The sequence below is a fragment of the Diplotaxodon limnothrissa genome, linkage group LG19 (assembly GCF_057381915.1).
Source record: "Diplotaxodon limnothrissa isolate DT_005_m linkage group LG19, D_limnothrissa_male_GT1.1, whole genome shotgun sequence".
Classification (NCBI taxonomy): Eukaryota; Metazoa; Chordata; class Actinopteri; order Cichliformes; family Cichlidae; genus Diplotaxodon; species Diplotaxodon limnothrissa.
Window position 1 is genome coordinate 16,177,406 of NC_140614.1, and position 27,010 is coordinate 16,204,415.

General features: G+C 40.7%; 2 protein-coding genes across 3 annotated transcripts; one reads left to right on the plus strand and one right to left on the minus strand.

Moving 5' to 3' along the window:
• The first annotated feature begins 112 nt into the window (after window positions 1-112).
• On the plus strand, window positions 113-19,907 carry mia2 (MIA SH3 domain ER export factor 2). The gene is made up of 28 exons (XM_085342742.1): window positions 113-335; window positions 426-559; window positions 1,015-1,101; window positions 1,228-5,227; window positions 5,356-5,604; window positions 5,849-5,949; window positions 9,493-9,624; window positions 9,787-9,808; window positions 9,973-10,061; window positions 10,308-10,379; window positions 10,923-11,033; window positions 11,141-11,212; window positions 11,340-11,444; window positions 11,622-11,744; window positions 13,123-13,302; window positions 13,455-13,545; window positions 13,707-13,774; window positions 13,866-13,936; window positions 14,027-14,128; window positions 14,214-14,310; window positions 14,446-14,513; window positions 14,829-14,914; window positions 16,607-16,720; window positions 17,162-17,323; window positions 18,041-18,325; window positions 18,468-18,517; window positions 18,598-18,754; window positions 18,842-19,907. The coding sequence occupies exons 1-28, from the start codon at window positions 215-217 to the stop codon at window positions 19,075-19,077; spliced, it is 7,185 nt and encodes a 2,394-aa protein (XP_085198868.1). The 5' UTR covers window positions 113-214; the 3' UTR covers window positions 19,078-19,907.
• A 1,566-nt stretch (window positions 19,908-21,473) lies between these two features.
• brms1la (BRMS1 like transcriptional repressor a) lies at window positions 21,474-26,888 on the minus strand. 2 transcript variants are annotated; one of them, XM_085342433.1, is made up of 10 exons: window positions 26,771-26,888; window positions 25,642-25,803; window positions 25,325-25,415; window positions 25,104-25,231; window positions 24,088-24,167; window positions 23,776-23,872; window positions 23,567-23,656; window positions 23,366-23,430; window positions 23,178-23,278; window positions 21,474-22,983 (listed from the first exon to the last, which is right to left on the minus strand). In XM_085342433.1, exons 2-10 carry the CDS (start codon window positions 25,778-25,780, stop codon window positions 22,893-22,895), a joined length of 882 nt encoding a protein of 293 aa, XP_085198559.1. In that variant the 5' UTR covers window positions 25,781-25,803; window positions 26,771-26,888; the 3' UTR covers window positions 21,474-22,892. The 2 variants fall into 2 exon arrangements, with proteins under 2 accessions (XP_085198559.1, XP_085198560.1); XM_085342434.1 differs by lacking the exon at window positions 23,178-23,278.
• Window positions 26,889-27,010: the final 122 nt, after the last annotated feature.

Genomic DNA, 27,010 nt, shown 5'->3' on the forward strand with positions numbered 1-27,010 from the left:
CGAACTGATAATATTTGGTATTGCAAGCAGGCCTGAGATGTTAATGATTATCCCCATGCTGGCCTTATATCTTATCTCAGCTGTTTCATTTAGCATTGAGTCTTCAAAAGGCAGCAGCTCAGAGGCAATGTTCACTTGCCAGCACAACGGGAGTTATTTCCACCCCACTATGGACATTTACTACTTATAGCCTCCAGTTAAAAGTCAGATAATCATGGCTATTTTTCAGGTCTCTAGGTTCCTGTGGTCACTGGGTGCAGTTTTAGTGATTTTACCCCACTTAAATATCGGATTATTGTCTGACTACAAGATCTGCGGAGACTCTGAGTGTCAAAGTAAGTCCAAAATCTACTGATAGCTCCTTAAATTAATGACGATAATGATGGTCACCTCACAACTGTGTTCTATTGCTGTGGTGTGTGTAGGCCTCCTAAGCAGAGTGCAGGCTATAAGGGACCACCGTGGTAAGGACTGTCGTTTCCTGAGCTTCAGGCAAGGAGACACAATCTTTGTTTACCACAAATTGACTGGAAAGAGGAATGACCTGTGGGCAGGCAGTGTATGTGTCATATTTCGATCTTTTTTTCCCTTTCTGTACTTCCCTAAATCTTCATTCATGTCAGGTTCTCACTTAGAGACAGGCAGAAGGAAAACCTAAGCCTCTGACCCCTGCACTGTAGTACTGTGAGGTTTGGGGCAGTGTGCTGCCAGGGTGTTTCCCTATGAAAGGGCAACCTCAAATTAATCAGTACAAACTTGTGACCTTTATCCTTTGATTGGTGGTATTGGTCTTTTCCAGAATAACAGTGCCCCCATTCTCTGTGCAAAGGAAGAATGAATTATTTGATTATTATAAAAGATTATGTTTGCAGTCATCACCAATGCCTAAACAACAAATGACAGAGAATATTTTTAAAGAATGATCTATTATGACAAATGTTTAGATTTCTGGGTTTCTTCAAGGTAGAAAGAAGAAAAATGCTGACAGCTCCTTTGTTTCCTTTTTTATTTCAGATTGACAAAGAGTTTGGATATTTTCCAAAGGATGCAGTGCAAGAAGAAGAGGTTCATACTACTGTGGAGAAAGTAGTGGAAACACAGGTAATTTCATCATTCATATGTAAACAAACTTTAAGTATTAAAAAGTATTGTCAGTATTATTATTATTTCAAATTTTTCTTCCTAGTTTCCTTTCTTAAGAATTAAATTTTTGCCCTTTTTCTGCAGAAATCTGATTTCTTCTGCATGAATGAGTTTGGCTCCACTTATCTGGATATGGATGATGATGATGATTATATTGATCAGAAAATCCAAATCCCGGAGCCAGAAACCACACAAAAAATTACCCAAAGCACTGATGACACGAACGCTGAAAGCCACTTAACAACCTCAGACTCCCCAGTTTCTGCACAGGAAGAAGAAGAACAAGAAGAAGAGGATCAGAATAAAAATGTTGGTGGTTCCGGAGCTGGGTTTCAAGAGGAGACACATGAGATTCCTGTGGTTCCTAATCAACAAGGTGGGTCTCCCTCCTCTTCCTGGCTTGGTTCTTCAGTGACAGGATGGTTAGGTCTGGGTAAAGAGGACCAACCGGACAGTGTGGCTGAAGGGGAGATAGAAGATAAGAGGGAAGACACTCAGTCTGAAACGCTCACATCCTCTGTGACAGGATGGCTAGGCTTCGGAGGAAATGGAAAACCTGACAATGGCAAAGAAAGTGTGAAAGTTAAAGAAGAAACTGCTGAATCGTTAACTTCAACCATGACTGGGTGGCTCAGCTTTGGAGGTGGAAGCAAAAGTGAGACAGAAGAGGAACAAGAAGCAGATGAAGACAAAGAACCCACAGAGAAATTCAGGAGCAGGAGGATGTCCTTGGACCTTGAAGGCAGCCAGTTGCAGGAAGAGGAGAAGAAAGAGATGGGGACTTTAGGTTGGCTGGGGAATGGGCTGTCAAGCACACTGGGGTTTGGTTTGACCAGTCAGGAGTCAGGACAAGAGAAGGAGGAGAAGGTGCAGGCTAATTCTTGGTTAAACATGGAGATTGAAGGTATTCTAGGTTTCAGGAAAGATAAAGTTGGAGATAATGAAAACAAAGAAAGTGAATCTAAGGAGGCAGAAATAATCACAACTTTAGAGCAACCAACAGGATCACAGAATGTGGATCACAGTGAATCAGAGGAGGAAATTATTAAGACAAGCAATAATTCAAAGGAGGTGGAAGAACTGTCAGAAGACCAAAATACCCTGTCTACAGAACCACTTAATGGTCAGAGTGTTGATAGCAACACAGATATTTCAGACAGTGGGATAAACAGCGATTTCGATGAAGAGGCTGAACCCACAGTTGATAACAAAGATATTTCTCCTGAAAGGAAGTTTGAAGAAGAATCTCAGGCTTTAGTAGAATCACCCCCCAGTAAAGATGACGATGACAATATAGAAAAAAGCAAAATAAATGAGGAGAGATCTGAAGAAAGGGAAGGTGAAGACGCTGTGATTCACAAACCAATTGGAAATGAACATATGGATAATAGCAGGGAGTCAGGAGAGGAAGAAAGAAAAACTCCAAGTGCTATCAGTCAGGATTCAACACCACCATCTGAAACACCATCTGAAAGCATTTTGGGCCCTGATCACGTTTCAGTGGATTTAAAGTCAACGTCTATGCTGGTCAAGGAAGATGAAAAAGACCAGATGGAGAACAAGAAATCAGAAAGTGTGGAGGAGGAAGGGGCAGAAATCACAAATCAAACTGATAACACAGAAGAACCCACAGAAATGTCTCTTAAAATCACCAGGGGTGACGATAATAAAGGAGAAGTCAGTAATGAGGATACAGATTTACCTGAAACTCAGACTGAGGAGCTGAACGGTGATGTAGAAGACAGTAGCACAGAGAGCCAGCCTCACTTACCGTCATCTATGGAGAAAAACGATCCAGTTCCAGCTGAGAATGAAAGTTTTACTCCTTGTAGTGCTGAAACAAATAATGACAATTCAGATACAGTAGCTCTTTTTGATAATAACACAGAAGCAGAGACAGTTCATGGGGAGTTAGAGCAGGAGGGAGAAACTCTGAGCTCACAGGAATTTGATTCACAGCATAACCCTGGTAGAAGCACTCAAACTATCCCAAAGGATAGAGGAACAAGTGCACCAACCACAGATCAGACCTCCGTGTCTCCAGTGATGGAGCATGTTAACAATGAAAGCGACAGTGATGCAGGCAAACTAAAGGAAATTGTTGAAGACAACATAAATGAGTCCCAGCAGGTTAAAACAGAGATAGAAGCATCAGGCACTATAGAAGATGATTTAAATGAAAATGACTTCAAGTCAGCGATCAGTTCTGAATTAGAGGCTGAAAAAGAGGAGGAGTCAAAGGATGGGGGGAATCAAGGGGTGATGAAGGTGGAGGATAATGAGGAATTGGAGGATTTAAAGGAGATAAAAGAGCAAAAGGGAGATGAGAAAGAGAGTAATGAGGCAGAAGTGGAGAGTATGCAGGGAGAGGTGGAAGACCTAAAGGAAGCTAACAAACAGTTGAATGCAGAGGAGGAAAAACACCCCAAGGTGGAGGAGTTAGTGGAAGAAGAGGAACTGGTGGGTCTAGAGGGAAAAGAGAAGAAAGAAGGTGAAGGGAAAAAGGTGAAAGAGCAGAAGGAAGATGAGGAAGAAAAGGAGTCTAATGAGGCAGAAGTGGAGAGTATGCAGGGGGAGATGGGAGAGCTAAAGGAGGATAGAAAACAGCTGCAGAAAGAAGAGTTACCAGAGAAGGAAAAAGAGGCCAAGGTGGAGATGTTACAGAGGGAAGAAGAACTGGAGGGTGTGCAGGAAAAAGAGAAGAAAGATGAAGAAGGAAAAACAGTGCAGTCTTCTTATTATGAGGCAAAGATCCCGAGCACCACGAACACACAGAATGGCTCAGGATCATCTTTCACTGAAATAGTCGCACAGGTTGAAAGCCACCAAGATGTGGAAGGAAGAAATGGGGAGGATGGAGAGAAAAAACAAGCCAAGGCAGAGGAGCTAAAGTTTGAAGAGACTGACCGAGCAGAGGTTGAAGAAGTGCATCAAGAGGAGAATGAGGTGGATGACAGCTTTAAATGTTCAAATGAGCTTTGCCCTCAAGTGCATGAAGAAAAAGCTGGAAGTGGTTTAGAGGAAGGAGGTGAAGGAGCAATACAGACAGAGAAGCTAAAGGATCAAGCAAACACACCAGGAGAGAGGCAGATGATAGACTCGGATGAAGAAACAGCAAATAACACTTCAGAGGAGGCAGAAAGCACTCATGCATTAGGCCAGGGAGATAAAACGGAGTCTGGAGACACTGAAAGTAGCAGCAAAGCAACACAACAGTTAAACTCCGATCAACAGACGCACACAGAGAAGGCTGCTGTTGTAGTGGAGGATAAAGACACTGATATAAAAATGAGGGAAAATGATAGTAATGGTAGTGAATCCTGGCATGAGGGAGGAAGGGAGCCTTCAGCCCCACATAGTGACCCTGCTAAAAGTCAGTCTGTGACATCTGAGCAAACTGCCCCAAGTTTGACTGATGATGTGTCTCCACATCCACCCACTGATCAGAGTGGGGAGACAGAGACAGAGAGTAAAACCAGTGGAGCTTTTGGTCTTTTAAAAAACCCCTTTGGTGTTTTCAGCCAGAAATCTACCACCGAATCTGACGGGTCCGCCGAACCAGCCCAGAGCTTCAGTACTAGTCCAGGTGAGGCGTTGCACTCGCAAGACTCGTTAACTCCTGAACAAGAACCAGATTCCACCACTCACCACCTTGAAGTTGTGCACAAAGACTCTCCCACTATCACAGAGCAGCCACAGCTTCATCCTTCCTCTGCTGAGATGACAAGAACTCTCTCCAAACATTACAAAAACCTGCTCACTCACATGGGTGCAGATGAGACAGCTATTTCGCTAGAGCTTTTTGGGCGACACAAGCTTCAGTTTTTGGATTACATTTTGTCCAATTCAGACACCATGTTGTACAAACCTGATGAGGAGGATGAATCTATATTGTCAGATGTAGAGAGACTTCTGTATCATCACAAGGAGACGCTGATTGCTCCTAGCGTGACACTCACTGATGCACTGCAGGAGGACAAAGAAAAGACCCGAATGCTTATGGCGCTTCAAAAACTGGAAACACTGTTGGGAAGAGTGAGACAGACTTTCAACACAAGACAGACCAACGACCGTAATCATCAAGGTAGTTTTTCTCAACATTGCCTCCTACTGGCTTCCTCATGGCCAGCACTAATGAGATTTAATTCAGTCTTTCAAATTCAGGCATGGTTTTGAATTGCATCTGTACATGTGTTTCCCTGTCAAATGCAGCCAAGGCCAGCTGTGTTGGCGTCTCTTGTTCAAATCATAGAAAAAATAAGAAAGCGAACACTGAGGAAGAGTCGAAGACGACACAAGATCCATCCATCCAGAGAGATGACTGGATGATAATGAAAGAAGGCAATAACCAAGTGGGTGGTGGTGTAGGAAAAGATGAGATAAGAGGAAAAAAACAGGGCAGAAGTGTTGAAGAAGCATCCCTTCCTCATGTTCAGCCAGGATCACCAGAGATGCTGAAAGGTATGGATAACCCAGGTATCCATTAATCAAGAAGAGTTTAAAATATTATTAAAAATCTTAAGCAAAAGCTACTCGACCTACCTCGTCATCGTCCTCACTTCACATAACCCCAAAAACCGGATGGCCAAAACAATTTTTTTTTTCATTTTTTACAGTAATGTGTCACATTAAAAGATAAATATTTTTTGAGCATCATAAAAGAGATGTATGTTAAACAGCAGTATGTGTGTTACTTTAACTGCAGGAGTTATGAAGCAAATTCTGGACTTCGTTTATCAGATGGCTGAAGACTCCTACGCCCACACTTGTGCAGTGAGGGAGCTCCTCATATGGCTTACTGTGCAGGTACGCTGTGCCAGTTTCTGAGGATTTATAATCTGCAGAAACAGAAACCAATTTTTTGTCATTTGATTTCCAAATATACCTTTTTGCTTTAATCTACAGAGATTAGTGTTGTGTATGTTGAGAGGGATTCTTCAGTTCATGCCAGAGATTAATCCACAATGGCGATGAAGGGGGGCTGAGGTCAAAGCAGGGTGCAGGGTGCATGCTGCCTAGCCAGAATTTTTTTTTCTGATCTAGTTTTAACATACTTTGTCCAATAGCTTTTGATTTGTGGCTAATTGTGGCCTTGATCATGTTGTACAGGGAAAAGCAAAATGTATCATAGCATGGGCTGCTATGATACATTCTAGGAAGGTGAGATCTTATCTTCATTCTATGAATGTTTTGTGAGTTACAAGTCCTAAAACTTTACAGCCACTCAAAGTGTCACAATCTAATTCAAAATCTTGTTTTGTTTAGTATGCTGTTTTCTTGTAATGAAATTTAAGAGCTTAAATATAATAGGTTTATCAGTTTCTATAGCAAAAAACATTAGTGCTTTGCACATTTCATGTGTTTTCTGATCATTCGCTGGGGCAACTTTCAAGCCTCAAAATAGGTTATAGCATAACCTACATTTTGATACCAGGATCATCTTCTAGCCATGATTCCTGATATGTCAAAATAATTCTCTAATATAGTCATTTCACTTGACCCGCCTCTGTGTTTGCATGCCTGTATTAAAGGTGTTAAAGTTATAGTACAAAAAAAAAATATGGGAGGCACTAAAAATCACCCTCTGCTCTGTCAGTGTGGCATTTTGTGGTGCCTGGTTCTTTAAGATATTACTCTGGTGACATGCTGAGCTGACTCTCCCTCTGGCATTTAGCTTTGCTTACGTCTCAGCCTGTCAAGCTGGCTAGGTTCCTTAAACATTACTCACATTTGGGTCTGTGACACTCTGGACTCACACACCTGTGAAGACAAACTGTCTCTCATGTTTTGAAAGGTGAAAGTGGTTTCAGATGGAGGCCAGACTGGTGAGTATAAGAAATACTGGATGGCTGTCAGACTGTTTTAATTCACATGAAAAAAAAAATAGTAATTGTTTGAGAAATGTCATATATCTCGTATGAACAGCTTTCCTAGTTATTTCATTAATTCAGTAAAATAGAGCATTTTTATTTTGTTCTGTTAATGCTTTACCACTCCATACTTTCCTACGTGGGTCTTAATTGTTTCTCTTTCTTTTTCATATGGGAAGTCTTTACCTTCACCTGTCTCCTAATTTGTCATTGGCCTAAGGCCGAGCACGCGACACGTTGACAAATACCCGTTCGATGCAAATGTGTTACTTTTTCTTTGAATGAAAATTATCAAAATAATGATAATACAGGTGTCATTTTGGTAACACCTGTTTCTCCTGGTGTCACTTTGAAAGCGCTCCGGTATGCCAGTGTGGCATCTTACAATTGGTGACGTTGCGACTGAACCATTTTCACCAGCGGGGGTGTGAAATCATCCGGGTGAACTTGTGAGGACACGAAACAGCGTGCACGTGATGCATTATACTATACATGCTGTGTTTATATTATTTTATATTTTGAGATTTTATTTGATGTTTGGAGTGTTTACAGTGGTTGTACAGCTGTACAGTAGTTTTCGTACTACTCCCTACGACGTCCAGCAGGACGTGGTATAGTCCTAAGCGTCAGTGTTGTGGATAGGATGTGAAACCGCCGCTGACCCGCTTCACAGCTCTAGTTTCTTAACGGTGTAAATATAAAAAATTTTAAGTTTAAATATACGTCAGATGAAATAATTTGGACATGGCAGAGAATCCGGCGAGTGACCAGTCGGGCATCAAAGCGGCCGACTTCCAGGAGACGGCAGAGGCTTACTACAGTATCGCCGTGGAGAAAGTGAAGGATGTACGTTATGTGTCAGGTTTCGTTAGCAATTCCCAATTAGCCGAGATAATGTAACGGGCTTCCATGTAACAGTCATGTTTTTGTATTTTTCGGTACTAGCTACAGCTCTTGGTGTTGTCCATCTCATTCCGAAGTAAGAGTATGACCTGTTGTCAGGATTATTCTTCGTGTTTTCAAAGATGTTTAATTGCTCAAACAGTTAGCTGGTAATAGTTAGCTGGCTAGTTGTCAGTAACAGCGCTGTCTTGTCAGGTGTTAGGATTTAAGTTAAAAATGACAGATATTTTTCCACATTTGTCTGTAGTAGAATGATATAACTATTAACACTGCGCCCTGTTTAATGTGGTCAAAAACTGGGTAACTGTACATAAACCCATCTTCTAAAGACCAGCTGTTTGGTAGTATTTTGTTTAGCAGTTTGACAGATTGCTTTCAGGAAGCCCAAATCCTGGTCCTAAAAACAAAGAACCTTATTAGAAAATATTGACCTTTCTCTGTCAGTCCGGTGCATCATAAATGTTTAATATATTTGTATATTCAAATTTATTGGATATGCATCAGTGAATGTACCGTCAGATGATAAACAAATGCATGGTCACACTTTAACACCATTGCATCTATACAAAAACATATATCTTTGTATATATGCAGTATTTGCCACTCAGATTTTTCTCTGGAGTGCTGTCCTGGTATATTTGTGATTTATTTTAATTTTTTCATCAGTCTGGGGCCTTGTTGTGATCAGTTTACCATTGGTGAATCTTAATGCTCTTATTCTCAAAATTTAGTCACTGCTCATCATTTATCACTGGACCTTCCTTCCTGTGGTACCCTGTCAGTGGGCTGGTTTCGTCATTGTTGTGGGACTTTCACCTTTGTTTGACACACTCATACTCCACCATCTTGAAATGCAGCTGGTAATAGTACTACTAATTTTGCGCCGCTGAGAGCTGGAGAGGTTAATCTAACCAGGAGTTTGAGTCTGTGCCCTCCATCCCCGCTTTCCTTTTAGTCTCCTTTTAGTTCTTCTCTTCAGGATCTGGAGAGGAGGTGTGGCATATTTCTAATCAGCAACATTAACAACACCTCAGCCCATTGTGCCGGTGCTCTACAAAAGCCATTAGAGCTCAGTTGCTGGTGTGGCTCTTCTTGCTGAGATGCCTCTTCTTGGTTTGATTCCTTCCTCCAAAAAACACTGCACACACAATTTCTTTACTCTTACACTCACTTGACCGTGCTACTTATTAACAAACATGGTTAGTTTAAGTTCTTTATTTGCTTCTTTAATCAAAAAAACTGTCTTTTAAATGGCATCTCTTTTTGTCAAGGTGTGTGACCACGGAAAGTTCTACTGAGAGAAAGTTGATACTTGCTGCATTATTATTTGGCACATAGTATATAGTACAATGTATTAATATATTTAAGAAGGCACGGGTCTGTCTCCACACTGGTTTGGGCAGATGGGCTGCATTTTGCCCATGTTCAAGAGGCAGTCATATTTCCTCAATGACAGAAAAGCTAATGTCCTTGAGCATCAGTAGAACATCAGGTTTTTATTCCCGGACTCACATATCCTATTTAAAAACACACACAGGTTCTAACAGGAACTGGTCATTATTTTCTCTTTTCTCAGGTGGTGTCGTCTCTGCCCGATGACTTGAGACCTGGGCCAGACCTGTATGGTGTACCATGGGAACCTATCATTGTCTCTGGCCTGTTGGGCCTGATGACACTTCTGTTGTTCACCTGTAGATGTTACAGCTCTGTGAGTGCACAGCCATGCATATTCACTTCAATATCATAAATATTTTTTGCCACCTAAGATGGTTTGATAAGTATGGCTTCTATTTGAACTGTCGGACCTGTCACTAAGCACAGTTCTTTGTTTTGTTTTGTTTTTCCTTTCATTTCTTTTATTTCCTCACAGATAAAAAGCAGAATTTATCGACGTAAGTTCTCACTTCCTCTTCCTGAGTGTCATTTTATGGACACGTTTAACATTATCACTGACAGTTTTTCTTCTCTTTGACCTGTGAATGTTAACAAATAAACCACTTTTTTTTTTTTTTAAATGACACAAAATAAATCTGAAATTTTTTTGGCTGTTTTTCAGGTAGAGAGCAGGGGATGGCAGAACAGGTTGCACAGCTACTGGATGAGAAATCCAAAGTCCTTGAGAGTCTGAGTCAGTGTCAACAAGAGGTTAGTAGTTATGCCAGTTCTGTCTAGACACAGATCTGGTCTCACACAATAATTTGAGGTCAGAGATTTTTTTGTTATATATATATATCCTTCTATAGATTTCAGATCATTTGGATTACAAGCTTTCTAAGGTGATATCTACAAAGCAGAGAGGTTTACTTACTGAGCATTTGTAGGTGATCAGAAATCTAATGAAATTCTTGATGATATCATGCATGATGTACTGAGAAATTTATTCATCTACAGTATGACAACCTTGAGAGTTCACAGAGGGACAGCGGTGTCTTGGCTCAGACTCAGAAGACAGAACAACTGGAGGTAAGGCAGAGAAAAGTATGGAAACCATTCTTGGTGTAAAGAAAACCTACTTGAATGCTCCTTAATGAATATGGCTCACACAGTGTTCATGTCTGGTACACTGCTACGCTCCCACGAGCCTCATCTGTGTGAACAGAGACACATGTCCTATTGTTTATTCAGTTGAACAAGCTTGTATTTTTTTTATTTGCTTTCAAAGTCCCTACAAAGAGAATTTTTTTTTAACAGCCATATGTTCACACTTGTTGGAATAATTTTTGAGTGAGTGGTAATGTATAGTGAGGTTTACCATATTACAAAAAGAATAATAACAACATTATTATATTATTATTATTATTATTATTGATGTACACAATGAAGTACAGCCACTGCCATGTAATTTTTGACACAGACTTGCAGAACTAGTCAAAATGTAGAATATTTGCACTGCTTCACCTCAGATCTATAGTGACATTATTTGTCATGTCTTTACAACCCTTACTCATGTTACAGTGTCCCAGTTTTGCAGCTACTTGAAGTAGTTTTCTGATCTTGTTTTCTTAGGTCAAAGCCAGACAGTTGGAGCACTCCAAACAAGAGTTGGAGAGGGATCTGGAACAGCTAAAGGATCAACTGGACCAGCAAAGGGAGCACAGGACAGAACAAGAAAGGAGGGTAGGTGCACACACTAACAGAAGTACTGTGGAAGCCTAGTTGGCAATCCTGAGTGAGAAGCTGTAGAATTCATACTGAATGAAAGTTGTTTTGGTTTCTCTATCCAGATAGCAGTCCTCGAGGAGAGCATGAAATCCCTTGAAGATGAAACTAAAGACTTTCAGTCACAGGAAGAGCAGGTGCAGTATTCCAAAACTGTCACATTTGCACTTTCGCCTGTCTGTTCTCTTTCCTCTGTTGGTGCTTCTTTTCCACCTCTTCTCTGTTCCACTAGGTTTTATAATATTTCTGTCTGTCCTTCTCTAGGCGCAGACCACTTTGAAAGTGTACAGCATGAACAGTGACAGACTACAGAGGAACTTGGAAACAGCTGGAGAAGAGAATGTAGTGCTAAAGGAGAGCAATGCTCATGTACGATGGACACACACACACACACACACACACACACAAAAAAAACTTCGTATGGCAGTAAACTAAATAGTGTTTCCAAAATGGGTGCACAAGATTGTTGGCTTACCTTTTTTTTTTCTTTTTTTCTTTTTTTTTTTTTTTCTTCTTCTCTCCTTCCCCCAACTCTTTTCTCCACAGTTGAGGCAGCAGGTGGAGGGATGGGCAGAGAGAGTGAGTGAATTGGAGGCAGAGATGAAAAGGTGTGAGGTTGCTTACAGCGGGATGATGCAGGATGTGGCCACCAAGGATGAACGTATAATGGTATGATTTATTCTAAGGTTAAGTTCTGTGAAGCAGCCCATAAAAATGATAAATTTTAAATTTGGCCAGTCTTCCTTTGAGGTCATCTTTTTGGAAATGCCTGAGTAGCTACCAGCTCAACTTTTATTTTTATGTTGTTCAGTCCATTTAGTCCTTTTCAGGTCTGCCTCTGTGTGAAAACAGACACCCTTTAACTCTCTTTATATTTCGGGAAGGTAGACAAAATTGCAAGTAGGGTGCTGAGTTTAGATTTTGTTTGTGTGGCCAAAAAATAAAGAACACTGGCACAAATCACAGTTCACAAAATTTCCACTGAACATTCTTAGGACAAAGGTAAATTGCCTCTATTGAGGTAATGGTGGATGATTAATCTGATTGTGATCTCAGTTTTAATTTAGGTTTCAGATTACTCCTTAGCATTTGTTTTTCTCTTTTTTTTGTCTGGTGTTATAAAATCAAGACTGTTTCTTTCGTTTACACTGTAGCACTTACAGACCTCCTTAAAAGTTCCACCTCACTTGCTGACTGTAAAAAGATTCTTCAGTTCATAAGATCTATGTAGAAGTATTATCAGTTATTACTTTTTTTTTCCCCCAGATTGCTCTGGGTGTCCAACTGTTTGCTTTCAGTAGTCGTGACTGGTCACCGTCAGCTTTGGCTTTGTATCGTTATCTCCACGGCTGATTAACTGTTTCCCTAGGTGCCAAAGCCTGGTTCTATCTTTGCCCCCGTTTTCTGGTCAATGCTTGACTCACTATCAGATAAATGTGTGATTTTGTGAAATGAATGAGTAACTGTGCCAGTTGTGTTCAAGGGTTTTAATTTTGTCTTTTGGGGGGCAATAGTCAAGTTGCAGTGAGCATGCTCCTCGTTGTACTTCTAATCTGTCTTCAGGCTTGGAAACTATAGACTGTTTAACCAAAAAGTGCTGCGTTGTAATTGACGAGCCAACTCTCAGCACCAACAACAATTCTCTGCATAGAAGTCGGGTCAGTTTGAAACAGAAGCCGTTTGCTCTGCTCATTTTTCCCACGTCTTTCTTTCTGTTTGCTTTTCTTCACAAGAGAGCAAACAGAGAAAAAAAGAGGATCAGCGCACACCATGTTAGTGGCCATAATAGGACTTCCAGGGAGTGAACTGAAAACAACAGCCATGCTACAAGCTGCCTGGACGTCTATGAAAACACGATCTTAAGGGCAAAAACAGACATTTTTAAATTTCTGATTTTATGTTTTGTTTTGTTTTTTGCTTTTAACTATATTAAATCAGGTCTCAACTACTGTCATGTCTCCAGAAAATGGCAGAATGACAGAAAATATATTAAAATGATTCAGTGAGAATATAATTAACTGTCAGAAAAAAATCTGTTTGCTTCTAGTCCTTAACAGATCGGCTGCTGAGGTTGAAAGGCTGGGATTCAGAGCTGGAGGAAGAGGAAGGAGGAGAAAAGGAGACAGCCAATGGTACGCCAGAAAAAGGAGAGAAGAATGGAAGAGGGGACATAACGGACACCCAGGCCCATCTGCAGAAAGTCCAGAAACTTGTTTATGCTGCTAAGGTAGATGGAAACAACCAAGAACATAGTGTTTAGCATTCAAGTTGATAATGTGCTGGCACGCAAGAATTATAATTATTTATTTATTTATTTATTCATTTTTTAATGTAATCTCTGTAGAGTTTCCCCTTTAACATGTCTTTATTTTTGTATAGCTGAATGCAGACCTCAAATCCCTAGATGAGGATAAGGACAGAGTATTTGCCAAACTGAACGATGAAATCAAAGCAAAAGAAGACCTGCAATGTAAGTAAACTACAGAACATCTATGTCAATGTACTTATTAACCTTTTCCATATTAATGATATGTATGAACCATGTCTCGACATATCCCTGGTAGCGTGCATGTCATGTCTTTTGTTTTTGATTTTTTGTCCCCCCCCCCCCTCCCCCCTCCCCCCCTCAAGTAAGCATAGAAGATATGGAGAAAGAGAAACTAACTTTGCAGTCGGACGCCGAGAACTACTCGGATCAGGTAACTGACCTCACCTGTGTCTGACTGTATTTGTTCTATACATGGTCCATATCTGTTTTCCTTTGGATTAAACCTTTTACCTTGTGTTTAGGTCCAACGATTACAACAGAAACTCCAGATTATGACAGAAATGTACCAGGAGAATGAGCTCAAACTACACAGGTATATGCATATGCAGTAAACGGTTTTATATGAACAAATCTATCTGTAACAATCAGATGATGTTAAAACTGTATCATTAAATATTTGTAGACTTCTGACGGTGGAGGAGAAAGAGCGTGTGCAGAAAGAGGAGAAGTTAAACAAAGCAGACAAAAATATTGCGCTGGCGATGGAGGAACTTAACAACTACAGGTAGCTGAAACACAGTCTGTAGCAGCTCGACAGCATTTGTTAGTTTTTCGTCCTTACAAACTGTCTCATTTCTGCTTTGCTTCAGGCAACGAGCTGAAGAAATGGAGGAAGAGCTGGAGAAAACCAAACAGTCTTACCAGACTCAGATATCAGCACATGAAAAGAAAGCTCATAATAACTGGGTTAGTAAAACTCGACAAAGATTTGTCAAGTTTCTTTCTGAATTGTTACACTTATGTTATAAAGTGAAAGAAACTGTGGTTATACAACTAATTGCCCCTGAAATTCTTGTCTTGTTATGTTTTTGGCATTTCCAGGTGGCAGCCCGAGCAGCAGAACGAGAACTGTCAGACTTTAGAAGAGACAACGCTCTCCTCAGACAGAAGTAAGCATGATGTCAGCATTTTGAGTGAAATACTGAGATGATTCCCTCATCTCCATGTTTCTGCAGAGATCTATGATCCAGTATAGTCCTTTTATTGGCTTTATGTTTGTGCCTTTTTTTTTTTTTTTTTTTTAAATAAAAAGTTGTGAACACACATTATAAATGAGCAGTTCTTAAGACTGAAATGTACTGCTACTTTTGTCATGTCAGCTTTTAAATACATTTTCTTTTTAAATATATTTCTTAACAATTGTATTAACATCTCAGGACCAAAAGTGCTTGCCATGTTTTAACTTTAGGTGTGATTGTTTGCAGACTGACGGATACACAGTTTAAACTGGACGCCCTCGACAAAGACCCGTTTGCCTTGAACAGTCTAGCAAGACCAATGCCTTTCCGTGGTACGTACACACACGCACATATAAATCATTAAAACATGACATGAATCATCAAACCTGAAAGGTCAGTCAGTGGAAAAAAAGCGTACTTTTCAATAGAATCCTGCAATGAATTTTCTTCTAATCTGGGGCTTAATCCACGTCCGGGACAACTCACAAAAATGTCTCTGAGGACTTAAAGCTGCAAAGGGTATTTTCAAACTGTTTGGATGAAGAACCTTCTTGGAAGAGGAAGTGAATTGTCTTCAAAAACTTAAAGAAGTCCAGTAGTCACCTTTTAATGCTCTTAAGCCTCCCTGAGCCTGGTTCAGCTGGAGGTTTTCTTCTGTTAAAAAGGTGTTTTTCTTTCCTACTGTCACCAAGTGTTTGCTCAAAAGGGGTCTTTGATTATTGGGGTTTTCTCTGTAGTGTTGTCGGGTCCTTACCTTATAATATAAAGTGTATTCAGGCGACTGTTGTTGTGATTTGGCACTACATAAATAAATTATTTATTTACCGTAATTGTCGGGCTATAAGCCGCTACTTTTTGCACAAGCTTTGAACCCTGCGGCTTTTAGTCAGGTGCGGCTTTTCTATGGATTGTCCATGATTTTTGTCATATCGTAAGACGATTTGTTTTGTTTGTTCCGCTGTTGTACGGCACTACGTTGCCTGGCGGAAGGATCGGGGTTCAAGAGTGGTATGTTAGTCACATGTCCGTCCGCCAGGCAACGTAGTGCCGTACGAAGTAGCGCGAAAAACAAACTTCAAAGTAGCGCTACGCATTCAGCGGGAGGCGTGGATGACGAGCGGCGATAAACTTGCGAAAAGCAAGTTATGCCCAACTCCACCGGTGGATTCTGACAGCGTGGAAAAGTGCGAAAACATCCACGATCACCAATGGATTTTGAAGGGCTGGACTCCTGCATGATGGAGAGGAGGACACCGCCACGGCCCTTCTGAGGGTGTTCGACTCTGACACTGACAACGAGGATTTCTTTGGTTTTGAAAGTGACAACGAAGGAGAGAAGCGGAGAGTGGATGACAAAGCCATCCTGAGCCTGTTCGTTTCCGACATTGGAGAAGAGGACTTTGGTGGTTTTAGAGCGCAGGAAGAAGAAAGATGGTGAATGACTGACTTTTCTTCTTGTTAAAGCCGTGTCACTGCACCTGAGCCTAAAAGGTAGTCCGAATCTATTTTTCTGGTGTGCTGTAGGCTACTGTTATGTACTACATGTGCAAATATGTACCCATAACTTGTTTTTCAAAATATTAATAAAAGGGGTGTGTCTCCAAACAGCCATCTCTTTCCTGACAATTCGCTTTGTGCATATTCTCTTACATATGATAAGTCAACATTGAAACACCTGCGGCCTTTAGTCAGGTGCGGCTAATGTATGTACAAAACAGGATTTTCCCCTGATTTTAGCTTGTGCGGCTAATATTCAGGTGCGCTTTGTAGTCCGGGAAATACGGTATTTATAAATGAGACAGTTTCGGAATGTGAATCCTAAGAAGTGGCCACCCTGCAAAAATCTCTCTGAAAGTACTATAATTAGAGTGACAGATTAAAATCTCTAGATGTAAATCACTGACTGAAGAAGGTGGTTGGAAAGTTCTAAAAAAGCTGCTTCTTGCCTAAATTGCGGTCGTAAGACTCTGCAGGGCTGCAGATTTTCTTCCATTTGCACTCACCAAACATTCCTGTATTTCCAGCTGAAAGGTCACCGTATGTTCCTTCTCCTCTGGGTCGACCTTCATCGGAAACCAGACCATTTCTCTCACCTCCTACGTTAATGGATGGACCACCTGCTCGACTGTCTCCTAGAGGTAAATGCATTTAAAGGTGCAGCTAGCTGCAGCAAACACATACACGAAGCATGGCCAGATCCTTAGAATGACACACAAACACTACAAATATAAATATACTTGTAATAATTTTATTCTTACATAATTGGGAGAGTACATTTTCTCATTCATACTCATAAATGGTGTAGAAACATGCAGCATGTTGGGGATGACCAGCTGACTATAGCATGACAAACTGCTGAAGCATTTTGTTGCATGGTCTGTGCATGCTAACAGCAATCTTGAATGCACAAAAGACAACAGAATATAATGTGATGAAATCTGGACTTACTGTCATCACCGTCTCTGGGCGTTTGTTCTGCTTGTTCTCTTTCTTCTTCTGTGCCCTTCTCTCTGTCTGTCACTCTTTTTTTTTTTTTTTTTTTTTTTTCCATCTTCTTCCAACAATCCTTTCCTGCACAGTGTCTCGTGGTCCAGGGGAGCCCCCAGGAGGCCAGAGGGAGATGGAGCGCAGTGGAGGTCCTCATTCAGACAGCGGCTCAATCTCTCCTACCTGGGAGAGAGATCGCAGAGGACCCCCACCAGGACCTTTACCAGGACCACCTGGGCCTTTAGGACCTCCAGGTGTGTGTTCATATGTGAGAGAGAAAAAAACTGGAGAGAACCAGACTGTTACAAGTGCCCACACAGCCAACATCTCACAGATTATCAAGACAATGTTTAGCAAACAGAAACGAAGGGCCAAAGTTTCAAAAAATGAGGTCAGTGTAAGTATGAGTAATCCCTGTGAGACCTTAAAATAGCCACATGGAAGCCCCCTGTGCACCTTTTCAAACCTTTTTTTCAACCCCTTTTTTTTCCCCAGCATCTCCATTAGGTGATAGTAAACTAAGTTGTCACTGCATGGATGACATTCCCCTGCAATGGTTCCAGCACTTGCGTATGAAAAGAATGAATGAGTACATGAATACACAAATATGAATAGAAGTTAGTTGATATTCAACATAGTTGTCATGCATATTATTACTGTGTGCATGTGCATCTTGCATTTTAAATATAATATAAGTATAGTGTGTGTGTGTGTGTGGGGGCGGGGCTAAAGCATGTTGATGTTGCATGTTCATTGTCTTGAAAGCATTTTGAGTTTTTTTTTTTTTACTCTGGATGCTAAAATTGTCCCTGTGATGAAAGTATTTGTACAACGTATTACTACATTTCTATTTCCAGCTCTTATGTGGTAAACCTCAGACACTCACTCTCTCCTCTGTTTTCTGAATGTCACCACAGATTTAAGCTTTGTGTAGCAAATATCTTCTTACTATCCATCGCTCTCTTCTTCAGGCTATATGTTTCCAGAACCAGGAGCTCCCATGTACAGAAGACCTCTACCTCCTCCAGGAGCTCTGGGCCTTTTGCCTCCTCCTGACTCTCTCCCTCCTGGCGTCCTTCCCCCCGGTGTCCTCCCACCTGGTGTTCTCCCTCCCGGCGCCCTCCCTCCTGGCGTCCTCCCTCCCGGTCCACTCCCTCCTCGTGCCCTTCCTCCTGGTCCACTCCCTCCTCTCCCTCCTGGCTCCCACCATCCTCGGAATGTTCCTCCAGGACCCTCTTACCCTGCAGACATGCCAGGTGAGTTTCTGCTCTCTCTCTTTTTTGACTCTAAATGGGTAAACTTGGACATGTAAACAAAAAAAATCCTCCTTAGCATGTGCTGAAATGCACACGTGACCCTCATATTTCTGTTAATTCACTAAATGTTTTATCAATGCAGATTCCTACAGAGAAAACAGCTTTGGACCTGGTGAACAGGACCATAGAGAGGTAAGTATATGCGTCTATGTGTGAATACTGAGTGCTTATTTGTGGCTCAGCCTCTCTAATCTTTTTCTGTCTTCCAACAGTCCGGTCCTGAACGCAGGACTCCCCCTGAAGCAGATCCAAGGATGGGTCCACCAATGGGTCCCATGGATGGTCCCTTTCCTCGCAGAGCCCCTTATGGACCCCCACCTCCTGATTTCTTCTCTCCCAGGGGACCTGGGGGACTTCCCATCAGGCCTAGTAGGAACTTTCATCCGTCTTTGCACCTTTAACCATCTCCAGATGTCATTATTGTAAACTTGACCTTTCCATTTTTTCCCCCTTCAGTGTGGGTTCCTCAACCTCCAGGAGTGATGGCCCCTCCTCGATACCATCCTAGTGGAGCTCCCCTTCCTGTTGGTCCTCATCCTCACATGCCCTCCTATGCTCCCAATATGCGACCCCCTTCTCCCGACGGCCACCCACCTTCTTCCATGGGCCCTCCCCCACCTCATCAATCCCTCCCTCCCGCACCACAAAGCCAGTCTCCAGAGAACGCAACCTCACCTGAAGACGCCATTTGAGCCTGACTGAGTTTCTACATCAGCTGTGAGACGAAGAACTTCTGGTTAATGTTTAACGTGGACAGTGTAGGGCAGATTGCTGGTTACCCTTTTTCCATAAACATCTATTTATTCACCAGAAGGATGTGTTTATTGAATAGTGTTTGCAGGGGAGAACATCCTCCTTCATTGGCCTGTTTTCTTGCTGCTTGTTGTCTAATGACATTATTTCTTACGTCTTTTGTTATTCCCTCACCTGTTTCTCTCACCATTTACATTCTCTATGAGGAAGCTGATGTTAAAGTAAACTCGGCCTGGACTGCGTGTGTCACATGACCCAAAAACAGCTGCCTGTCGTCTAGTCAGCGTCAGAGGTTTTTGATGGGAATACTTCACTGAGATGAAGGAGAGATTTGAATGATCGTAGCATGTCTGTCATGGCAAAAACACAACTAGCCCTGAAATAGTTTTTGTCTGTCATCATCAGTATAATTTTAAAAAATGTAGCTGGTTAGCATCTTGTCGTTTGATTTTATGACACTTCAGTCTGAACACGTCAAGCCTGGTTTTGCCTGCGACTGAGCTGAGTTGATCTTGAACTCAAATGAGACTGCTTTTGGTGAAATGTATCAGAGTTGCATAATTGAATTTCACTGACTTCCCTGTGGGAAGTGGGATATTTTTCTTCTTATTTCACAGTGAGAGAAGCAGTTGAACAGTGCTTTTGATCATGTTACAGTGACTTTAATATGGCCTAGACTTTGAAAAAGGTGGCTTATAATAGCTGCTCATGTTTCCCTGAATAAACAGTCACAGGAGTAAGTTTAATAGACTGACTGGAACAGAGGATACCTTCATGTGAATTTTGTAAAAAGTGATTATTGCTAGATTAATAAAGACTTGAATTGTCAGTGTCATCATATTTACTAATGTAAGTTGTTATGCATACAGCTGTAAAGTCATCAGGAGAAACAAAACATTATTAAAAAATAGTTACATTTTAAATTTTTAAATTGTTTTGAATTTGACACTTCTGAAATTGCAAAATATGCTTTGATTTATTTTAACCATGACTGTATACAACAGTTTCTCAACTTCTGGTGATTTATCACATGATACATTTCCAGAATATTTTAAAGATGCTCAGAAAAATCTGAAAATAAAGGTTTACTTCTCCAGCTTCAGTCATAATTATGCAAATTTCTCCCTGTAAATATACAGCTTAATAGAAAGTTTCTGTCAACATTAAACATGTAAAACTTGAGAAAAAGATCTGCTAGCTCATTACCCAGACTGTCCTATAATTAAAGTTTTAATAGGGGGTTAGAACTTTTGTCATTTAATTGTGTATCTCTTAGTATGAATGAAGTCTTTATCAACTGTAAAACTTAAAATGCATTTAAATGCCTGCTAGTCCTCCGCCGTGGAACTTTGAATCAACATGTTTTGATGCTGTAACTTAATCTGATGGAACTTCTTTTGCTTTTAGGAGCTAGTGTAGCCTATTTAATATATTGCTATACAGTATTTGTGTGTACAAATTATTATATTACAGGGGCATATTTATTTGGATTTACATTAGTCAGTCAGTTACATCAAGTAGATTTGAGACATGGGGAAAAAAAAAAAAAATTGCAGGGCCATCCTGCCACAACTTAAAAACAGTAGAAGGATATACAGTTACTAAATAGTAACTGTATATCCTCTAACCTGTTGTAATCATTAGGTAATGTAGGAGAATACTGCACGTTCTTCTGAAAGAGGAAATACATCTGCTCTATTATTTCATTAAGAGTACACAGTGTATACTTTGAGAGCTCGACAGGTTTTTCCCCATTTAGTTCCTGCATCCATTGCTGCTTCCTTTAAAGATGTGGAAGCACTCTGTGAGCTCCACTGCAGAAAGTTGCTAAATATTTCATTGGTATTAATGAAGCAATCAGTTGCAAAGATGCGAGGCTGAAATCGAGAGGAAGTAGCTCTGCCGACAGCGCTTTCACAAAGACGCCTAAAGGACATGTTTATAAAACAACTTTTAATTGTAAAATCATCAACATGATAAACAAGAAAAGGGCAAGTGAAAACCTATTGTCCAAACTTTTGGATATTACATCCCCAGAACCTATACATAAAAAACGATGCTATCAAATGGCAGTTTTGTTTCATCATCAACCGTGAGATGACTGATTAAAGGATTTTGTTGGCTTAACTCCCCCCACCACCACGTACAATTAACATTTCTGCAGGCTTTATAACAACGAAACAATGCCAACAAATTTGAACAACCATGCCAACCACTAAGTTACCTAACGGTGTTCATAAAGATGCCAGCATTTACACGTTCATGAGGAAAAATGTGAACTGTACTTTGAAGAGCATGAGAGAGAGAGAAAAGAGGTAGATGTGAGAGAAGAGGATGCAACACCTGCAGAATGACAATATTAGCACTTTAACTTTTCATGTGCTGTTTATACATAACATTTAGCCCTCACTTAAAATAGTCCACCTTCTGCTCTTTATATCCACTGGATTATGCTAAAATAACCAAACAGAATTTAATGAAACTTTCTGGTCAGTCTCAGCACAGATCTGGCTCACTTCCTTCAAAGTAAGATCTGGTATTGGTGGATAATTCTTTCAGCACATTACAGAGACCGCTGTTTTAGCATTCCATCACTACAAGCCAGAGGAATGTGCCTTGACTGTCCATAAACACTGTACTGTATGAACAAGGCAGACTGAAAAGAAAAATGCCTGTTTTTACTCTTACACTAATGACAAAAAGTCTTTGTAAGTCAGCTCACTGACAGGAATTCTGTGCATTACTCTTTTCCAAATAACCCCTTTTATTGGTTTCGTAAAATATCTCATGGATGGTCTTCAAAAAGTAAACTGTATTAAAGGCAAAAAACAGACAAACAAAAAAACCCATATATTTTATGGCATCATTGATGAACTTGTATTCTCCCCCCACTTAGTCACTGAAAGCCTGAAATTTGAAAACCTACAGCAAAACACATGGTGAATCTGAAGTCAAACCAAGTCCTCGACCTTGTTGAGCACAGAACGACTGATTTCTTTACCAACCAATAATCGACACAGAGTTTGCAAGCTGTAAAAAGTCAGACTTGATGTGAATTTGATGCTCGGCTGAAATGTTTGCTTAAACAAATGACTCATTTTCATACTCCCGCCCATTTTACCAGCATAAGCTCACCAATTAACTCACTCAAGGCAACCACAATGTGGAGCGAGGACACCAACCTCACCGCATACGACCTTTGAGAAGCATTTAAATTTTTAATGAAGGCCATCTGTGCATCCGAAGTGAATGGATGTATTCAAAATCTAAACACTGACTGAAAAGCATTTTGAAGGAACAGGTTCAGTGATGCTTAAGCTGTAGCATCAATGGTTTTTACGCGCTGAGCCGTTTTCATAACATTTAACATGAGATGTTTGTTTTAATTGTTGTGGTTTTCTTAACAAACTACAAAAACCTGTGTCGGCTGAAACCGTCTACAGAGCCTGAGTGTGAAATAAAGCAGCAATACCCAAACATACGAGCGGTGATCAATAATGCTTCCGTTCCTGTTTATCTATTAAAGTCATGATGGTTGGCAGGAGAGGCAGCTTGACCAATCATCTCACAGACAGGTGGAATCACTGTCAGCTGAGAAGTGCAGAGGATTCTGTGAAGACTGAGAAATGTCCTGCTGTGTGCGTTTTTATGACTGCAGACCTGAATGCCACCATGTGTCATGTAGAGGTTTCCGTGTTGGAGGTCCTTGAGGTGTTTTTTCCTATGCGGCTGCTTGTGTGGGTGTCTCAGCAGTTTAGAATGGGCCTGCTTCTGTCAGGTCTGAATGGGAACGCAGAGCTCTCAGAGTCAGATCTCCCTCTGTGAGGCCCGAGCGTAGCCACGGCCTGGGTGAACACACACATGATTGTTAAATGTTGCCTAAACACACAATAAACCGCCACAAAGAGACAAAGATAAGAGGATTTTCGCATTTCTGAATTTTGTGCCTCCTCATCCTTCTGCCTATGACTTGGAAATCAATCTCAGTACATATTAGATGTCTTAATTCCTAAAATGCTTCTGGAGGAGAGGGACGTACTTTGTAGACAGTTGTTGCTTCAATTTCTCAAGGTGAAAACTGATGAGGATTCCAGATGTGCCACATGTCACATTATGAAAAGATGGCTCACAAGCAAGAGCCTCAGGAGAGGAGGCAAGAAAAAGGAATCAGGAATACACAACCTGAGAAATAAGAAAGAGGGTGGAGTCCTGCACATTAACACATACCTTCCTGATCGCGGTCCAGTCCTCTAGGATGTCCAGATCTGGTAGCATGTAGACAATATATGGACGTAAGCAGAGTTAAGGACAGTGACTGACTGCCAGAGCAGGGATGAAATGTAATCAGACACATGGCTACAGCACAAGTAGTTAAGTTATTTAGGAGTAGAATCATTATGAGCAAGAGTAAAGACATTAGAAGGATATCAGACACCACCGACGGGCGTCTCCTCTTCTTATCTGGACTTAAAGCATCTCGCCTCTTCTTCCTTCCTGACAGCTCATCATTCCACAGCTCTGATAGAAAAATAAAAACAAAAACTCAAATGTTTTGTCTTTGCATTCATTGTAACGTGACTTCCCGTATATGGTGGGAGGGTACAAACGTAATCAAACAACGTGAATGACTGTGTTACCTGATGTAATATCAATGCTGTGCCTGTCCTCCTCTAGTCTTCGGATTTTCTCCTCCAGCTCATTCTGCACTGTATCAAACAGCAGCAGCTTCTCACTCTGCACACACAGAGTCAAAATAACACATAAAACACATAATCATACACACAGACTGGATCAATTCAGTTTTATTTATAAAGCGCCAAATCACAGCAGTAATCACCTCAAAGCCCTTTATAATATAAAGACCATATAATAATACAGAGAAAACAATTGCATTACCACATATCTAAAAAAATAAAAAATAGTTTGGTATATTAAACGGTGTGTCCAACCTCCCAGTGTTGACATGCTGCCTGGATCTCACAGTCGTATTTGTTCTTCACAGACTCCAAACACAACTCTCTGTAGATACCTGCCAAAGACGGAGAGAGACACACAATATCCAAATGAATAAAGAGATCAGTGTGTCAAAGAACTTGTGCTATTACTAATAACACCTTTATTTGAAAGGGCGTGTCAAAAAAAAAAAGAAACTTGTTTTTGCACGTTCCGAGTAATGACACCATCTCTGTGCTATCTAACTTAACCTGGGCCAGCACTTTTCCCCAAGAGTCTGTTTAAGAGGTCCTAAAACACCACTTCAGTGCTGAGGCCAGATGCAAACAGCAAAATTCAAATTCACCACATCGTGTGGTTTCTCACAGTGGGGATTTTGCACTTGAGGATTGCTCCACATTTCCATACTGTGACTTAGATAGCATGCAAAAACTGGCTAATGTAAATCTTTACATAGTTATTAGTTGATATATAAAAAAAAAATTCTGAATGGATGCAATGTATATTTAAATTAGGCTACATCTTGCCAGCAGTCTGATATGCACCAATGCACAGGTTATTGATTAAACACACCAACAGCAGTCTTCCTTATTAGAATGCTGCTTGTTACTAATTTGTTGCAGGATGGACTTGCATTATCCACTAGATGTATTTTGCCTATGTGTACTTTAGACAGTGTTTCCCACAGCCACTTACAGCCATACAGTCACTGACCATGTTTGATTAAATAAATACTTTGATTAAATACTACTCCTGGATTTTAAATTGAAAACAACACATTGGCTTACACACTTTTTCTGTAATTACAAAAAAAGGCACACAAAATGTGTTTCTGCAAACATTTCACTTTTAATTCATGTTACTAGGTTACATGTCAACTTTCTGCAAATGCAAAGCAGGCAACTCAACACCCTGCTGCACAAACTGCAACTCTACCAGAAGGCATTGCACAGCTGGCTACATAAACAACAAATGCAAGTGTGATGTGAAGGTGTCTATGCATTTAAGTTACCTGCCACCTTGGTGCGGACCTGCATGTTCTCCAGCAGTACTGCCAGAGGCTCCAGATATTCTGCCGCCCGGCCAGCCTCCACCTCTGCCAGCTTGCTGTTAACCTGACTGAGACGCTCACGATACAACCTGTACACAGACGCAGGAGTAAATATGGATGCAACTCACTGTTATATGACTTTCCTAAAACAACTCCCATTTGAAGCAAAGAGTCAGTCTTACTGGTCTTTGAGATCAGTGAATTGCTTCTCCAAGTTGCACATTTCATCCAGACACTCCATTCTTCTCCGCTCACAGTCCACCTCATCCATTTCTAGAACAGCATAAAACAAACACACCTTTGGTATGAAACTAGTCTTTGATGGAAGAAGGGAGCAACTCGGTGGCTATGTAAGAAAACTCTGCTGAGTAGGAATATAATGATATTCAGTTGAAGCTTTGACAACTTTGTAAAATCTGATTGATTCACTCAAGTATTCATTTTTAATGACAGCTGTACAGGAATGTTCTGCTCATTTCCTGCGACCAGTGTTTCTCACCTGAGCTGTCTCCATCCTCAGAGACAGAGGAAGTGTCAGAGTCCTCCTCCTCTGAGCTTGATGCCTCCTGCTCATGTTCCTCCGCCTCCATCTCCTCAGCTGTACTCTCCTTTTTCTCCCGGTCACGGTGCAATGGCATGGCGGCAACTCTGCGTCAGGTTACTGGTGTGGGACAGAAACATAGCCAGGTTGTTTTGCCAGTTGCACATACAATATTCAATTATTTGTTAGGCAGCAGAACTCCTATATTTTACTGATGGTAGTCACTCTCTTCTTCACCTCTTTTGTACACTGTTCATTGCTCTGGATGGTTGACCCCGGTATTTAAACTCATGTCCCCTCCCTACCTCTCCTCCTTGCTGTTTCACTGTTACACCTCCCTCACCATGATCACACACTTCTCTGCCACCTCTGACTTCCTCATGCAGTACCGCAGTTCCTTTCTTCACATCCTACCATATGTTTTCTCTAGATTATTTAAAACACTAAGGGAAATTACAAATCAGCATGCCACAACTAGTAGGTTGATTAAAACGTTAATAGTTCAGTTGCTGCTCTGATTGATGCGCTCATCCCGAATTAATTAAATATCACTAACAAATGTATTGCTAAAGAACATCAACTCTGTTTTTTCCTGCTAATAAAATTATATAACTTCTTAACTTAGAATTATTTCTGGGTTTTTAGTTTGATTACGTCCTTCATATATCCAGCGATCGTTGATCAACCAGGTGATTTTTTTGACTCACATTTACCTGTGTAATATTCAGCTTAACTAAAGAAGCTAATAATGTGGGATATTTGTTTATACTGTTCGTAGTGAACGACTTCTCATACACATTTTTCTTCAGTTAACTGTTTTTAATGGTGGAACTTGAAAAGTATCCTCAAGGTGTTTGAATATTATAGACAATAATCGTACACACTATTTTATTGCTTATGCTAGTTTATTCGCTAAGCTCTCCCTAGCTTAGCTTTGAAATTATTAAATTATTCAAAAAAAACAATACACGACAGCAGTATTAGCATTTCGTTAGCACGTTAGCAAGAGAATATAGTCAAGTAGCAAGAAAAACTATCACGACTTAATTACAAATATATACAAACAAGCAAGCTTTAACTGACTCACATCTTACAAGATAGGTGGTACTTTGCAGGATGTGTTGGGAAAAAATGTTTTCGGAGGGAGAAAAAAAGTAAAAACTTATCGTTATACCTCAGTTACGATTACACTCGTGTGCTCCAGCTAAGCTAAAAACAAATCTCTGCAGGACGCCTTTATTTGTTTTGGGAATTGTAGTTTTTTTTATCTAGAATAGTCTAATGAATAGAGGACCACTGTGGAAGCTTAAACTACATTACCCATGTT

What these genes read in the sequence shown, in the direction of transcription:
- mia2 (XM_085342742.1), top strand. Translation starts at nt 215, where the DNA reads ATGGCTATTTTTCAGGTCTCTAGGTTCCTGTGGTCACTGGGTGCAGTT. An exon ending in GAGGAACTTAACAACTACAG is followed by an intron (nt 14,129 to 14,213) that starts GTAGCTGAAACA and finishes GCTTTGCTTCAG; the next exon opens with GCAACGAGCTGAAGAAATGG. An exon ending in TGGGCCTTTAGGACCTCCAG is followed by an intron (nt 17,324 to 18,040) that starts GTGTGTGTTCAT and finishes TCTCTTCTTCAG; the next exon opens with GCTATATGTTTCCAGAACCA.
- brms1la (XM_085342433.1), bottom strand. Translation starts at nt 25,780, where the DNA reads ATGCCATTGCACCGTGACCGGGAGAAAAAGGAGAGTACAGCTGAGGAG. An exon ending in TTCACTGATCTCAAAGACCA is followed by an intron (nt 25,232 to 25,324) that starts GTAAGACTGACT and finishes GTCTGTGTACAG; the next exon opens with GTTGTATCGTGAGCGTCTCA. An exon ending in ACTGGACCGCGATCAGGAAG is followed by an intron (nt 23,279 to 23,365) that starts GTATGTGTTAAT and finishes TCCTCTCCTGAG; the next exon opens with GCTCTTGCTTGTGAGCCATC.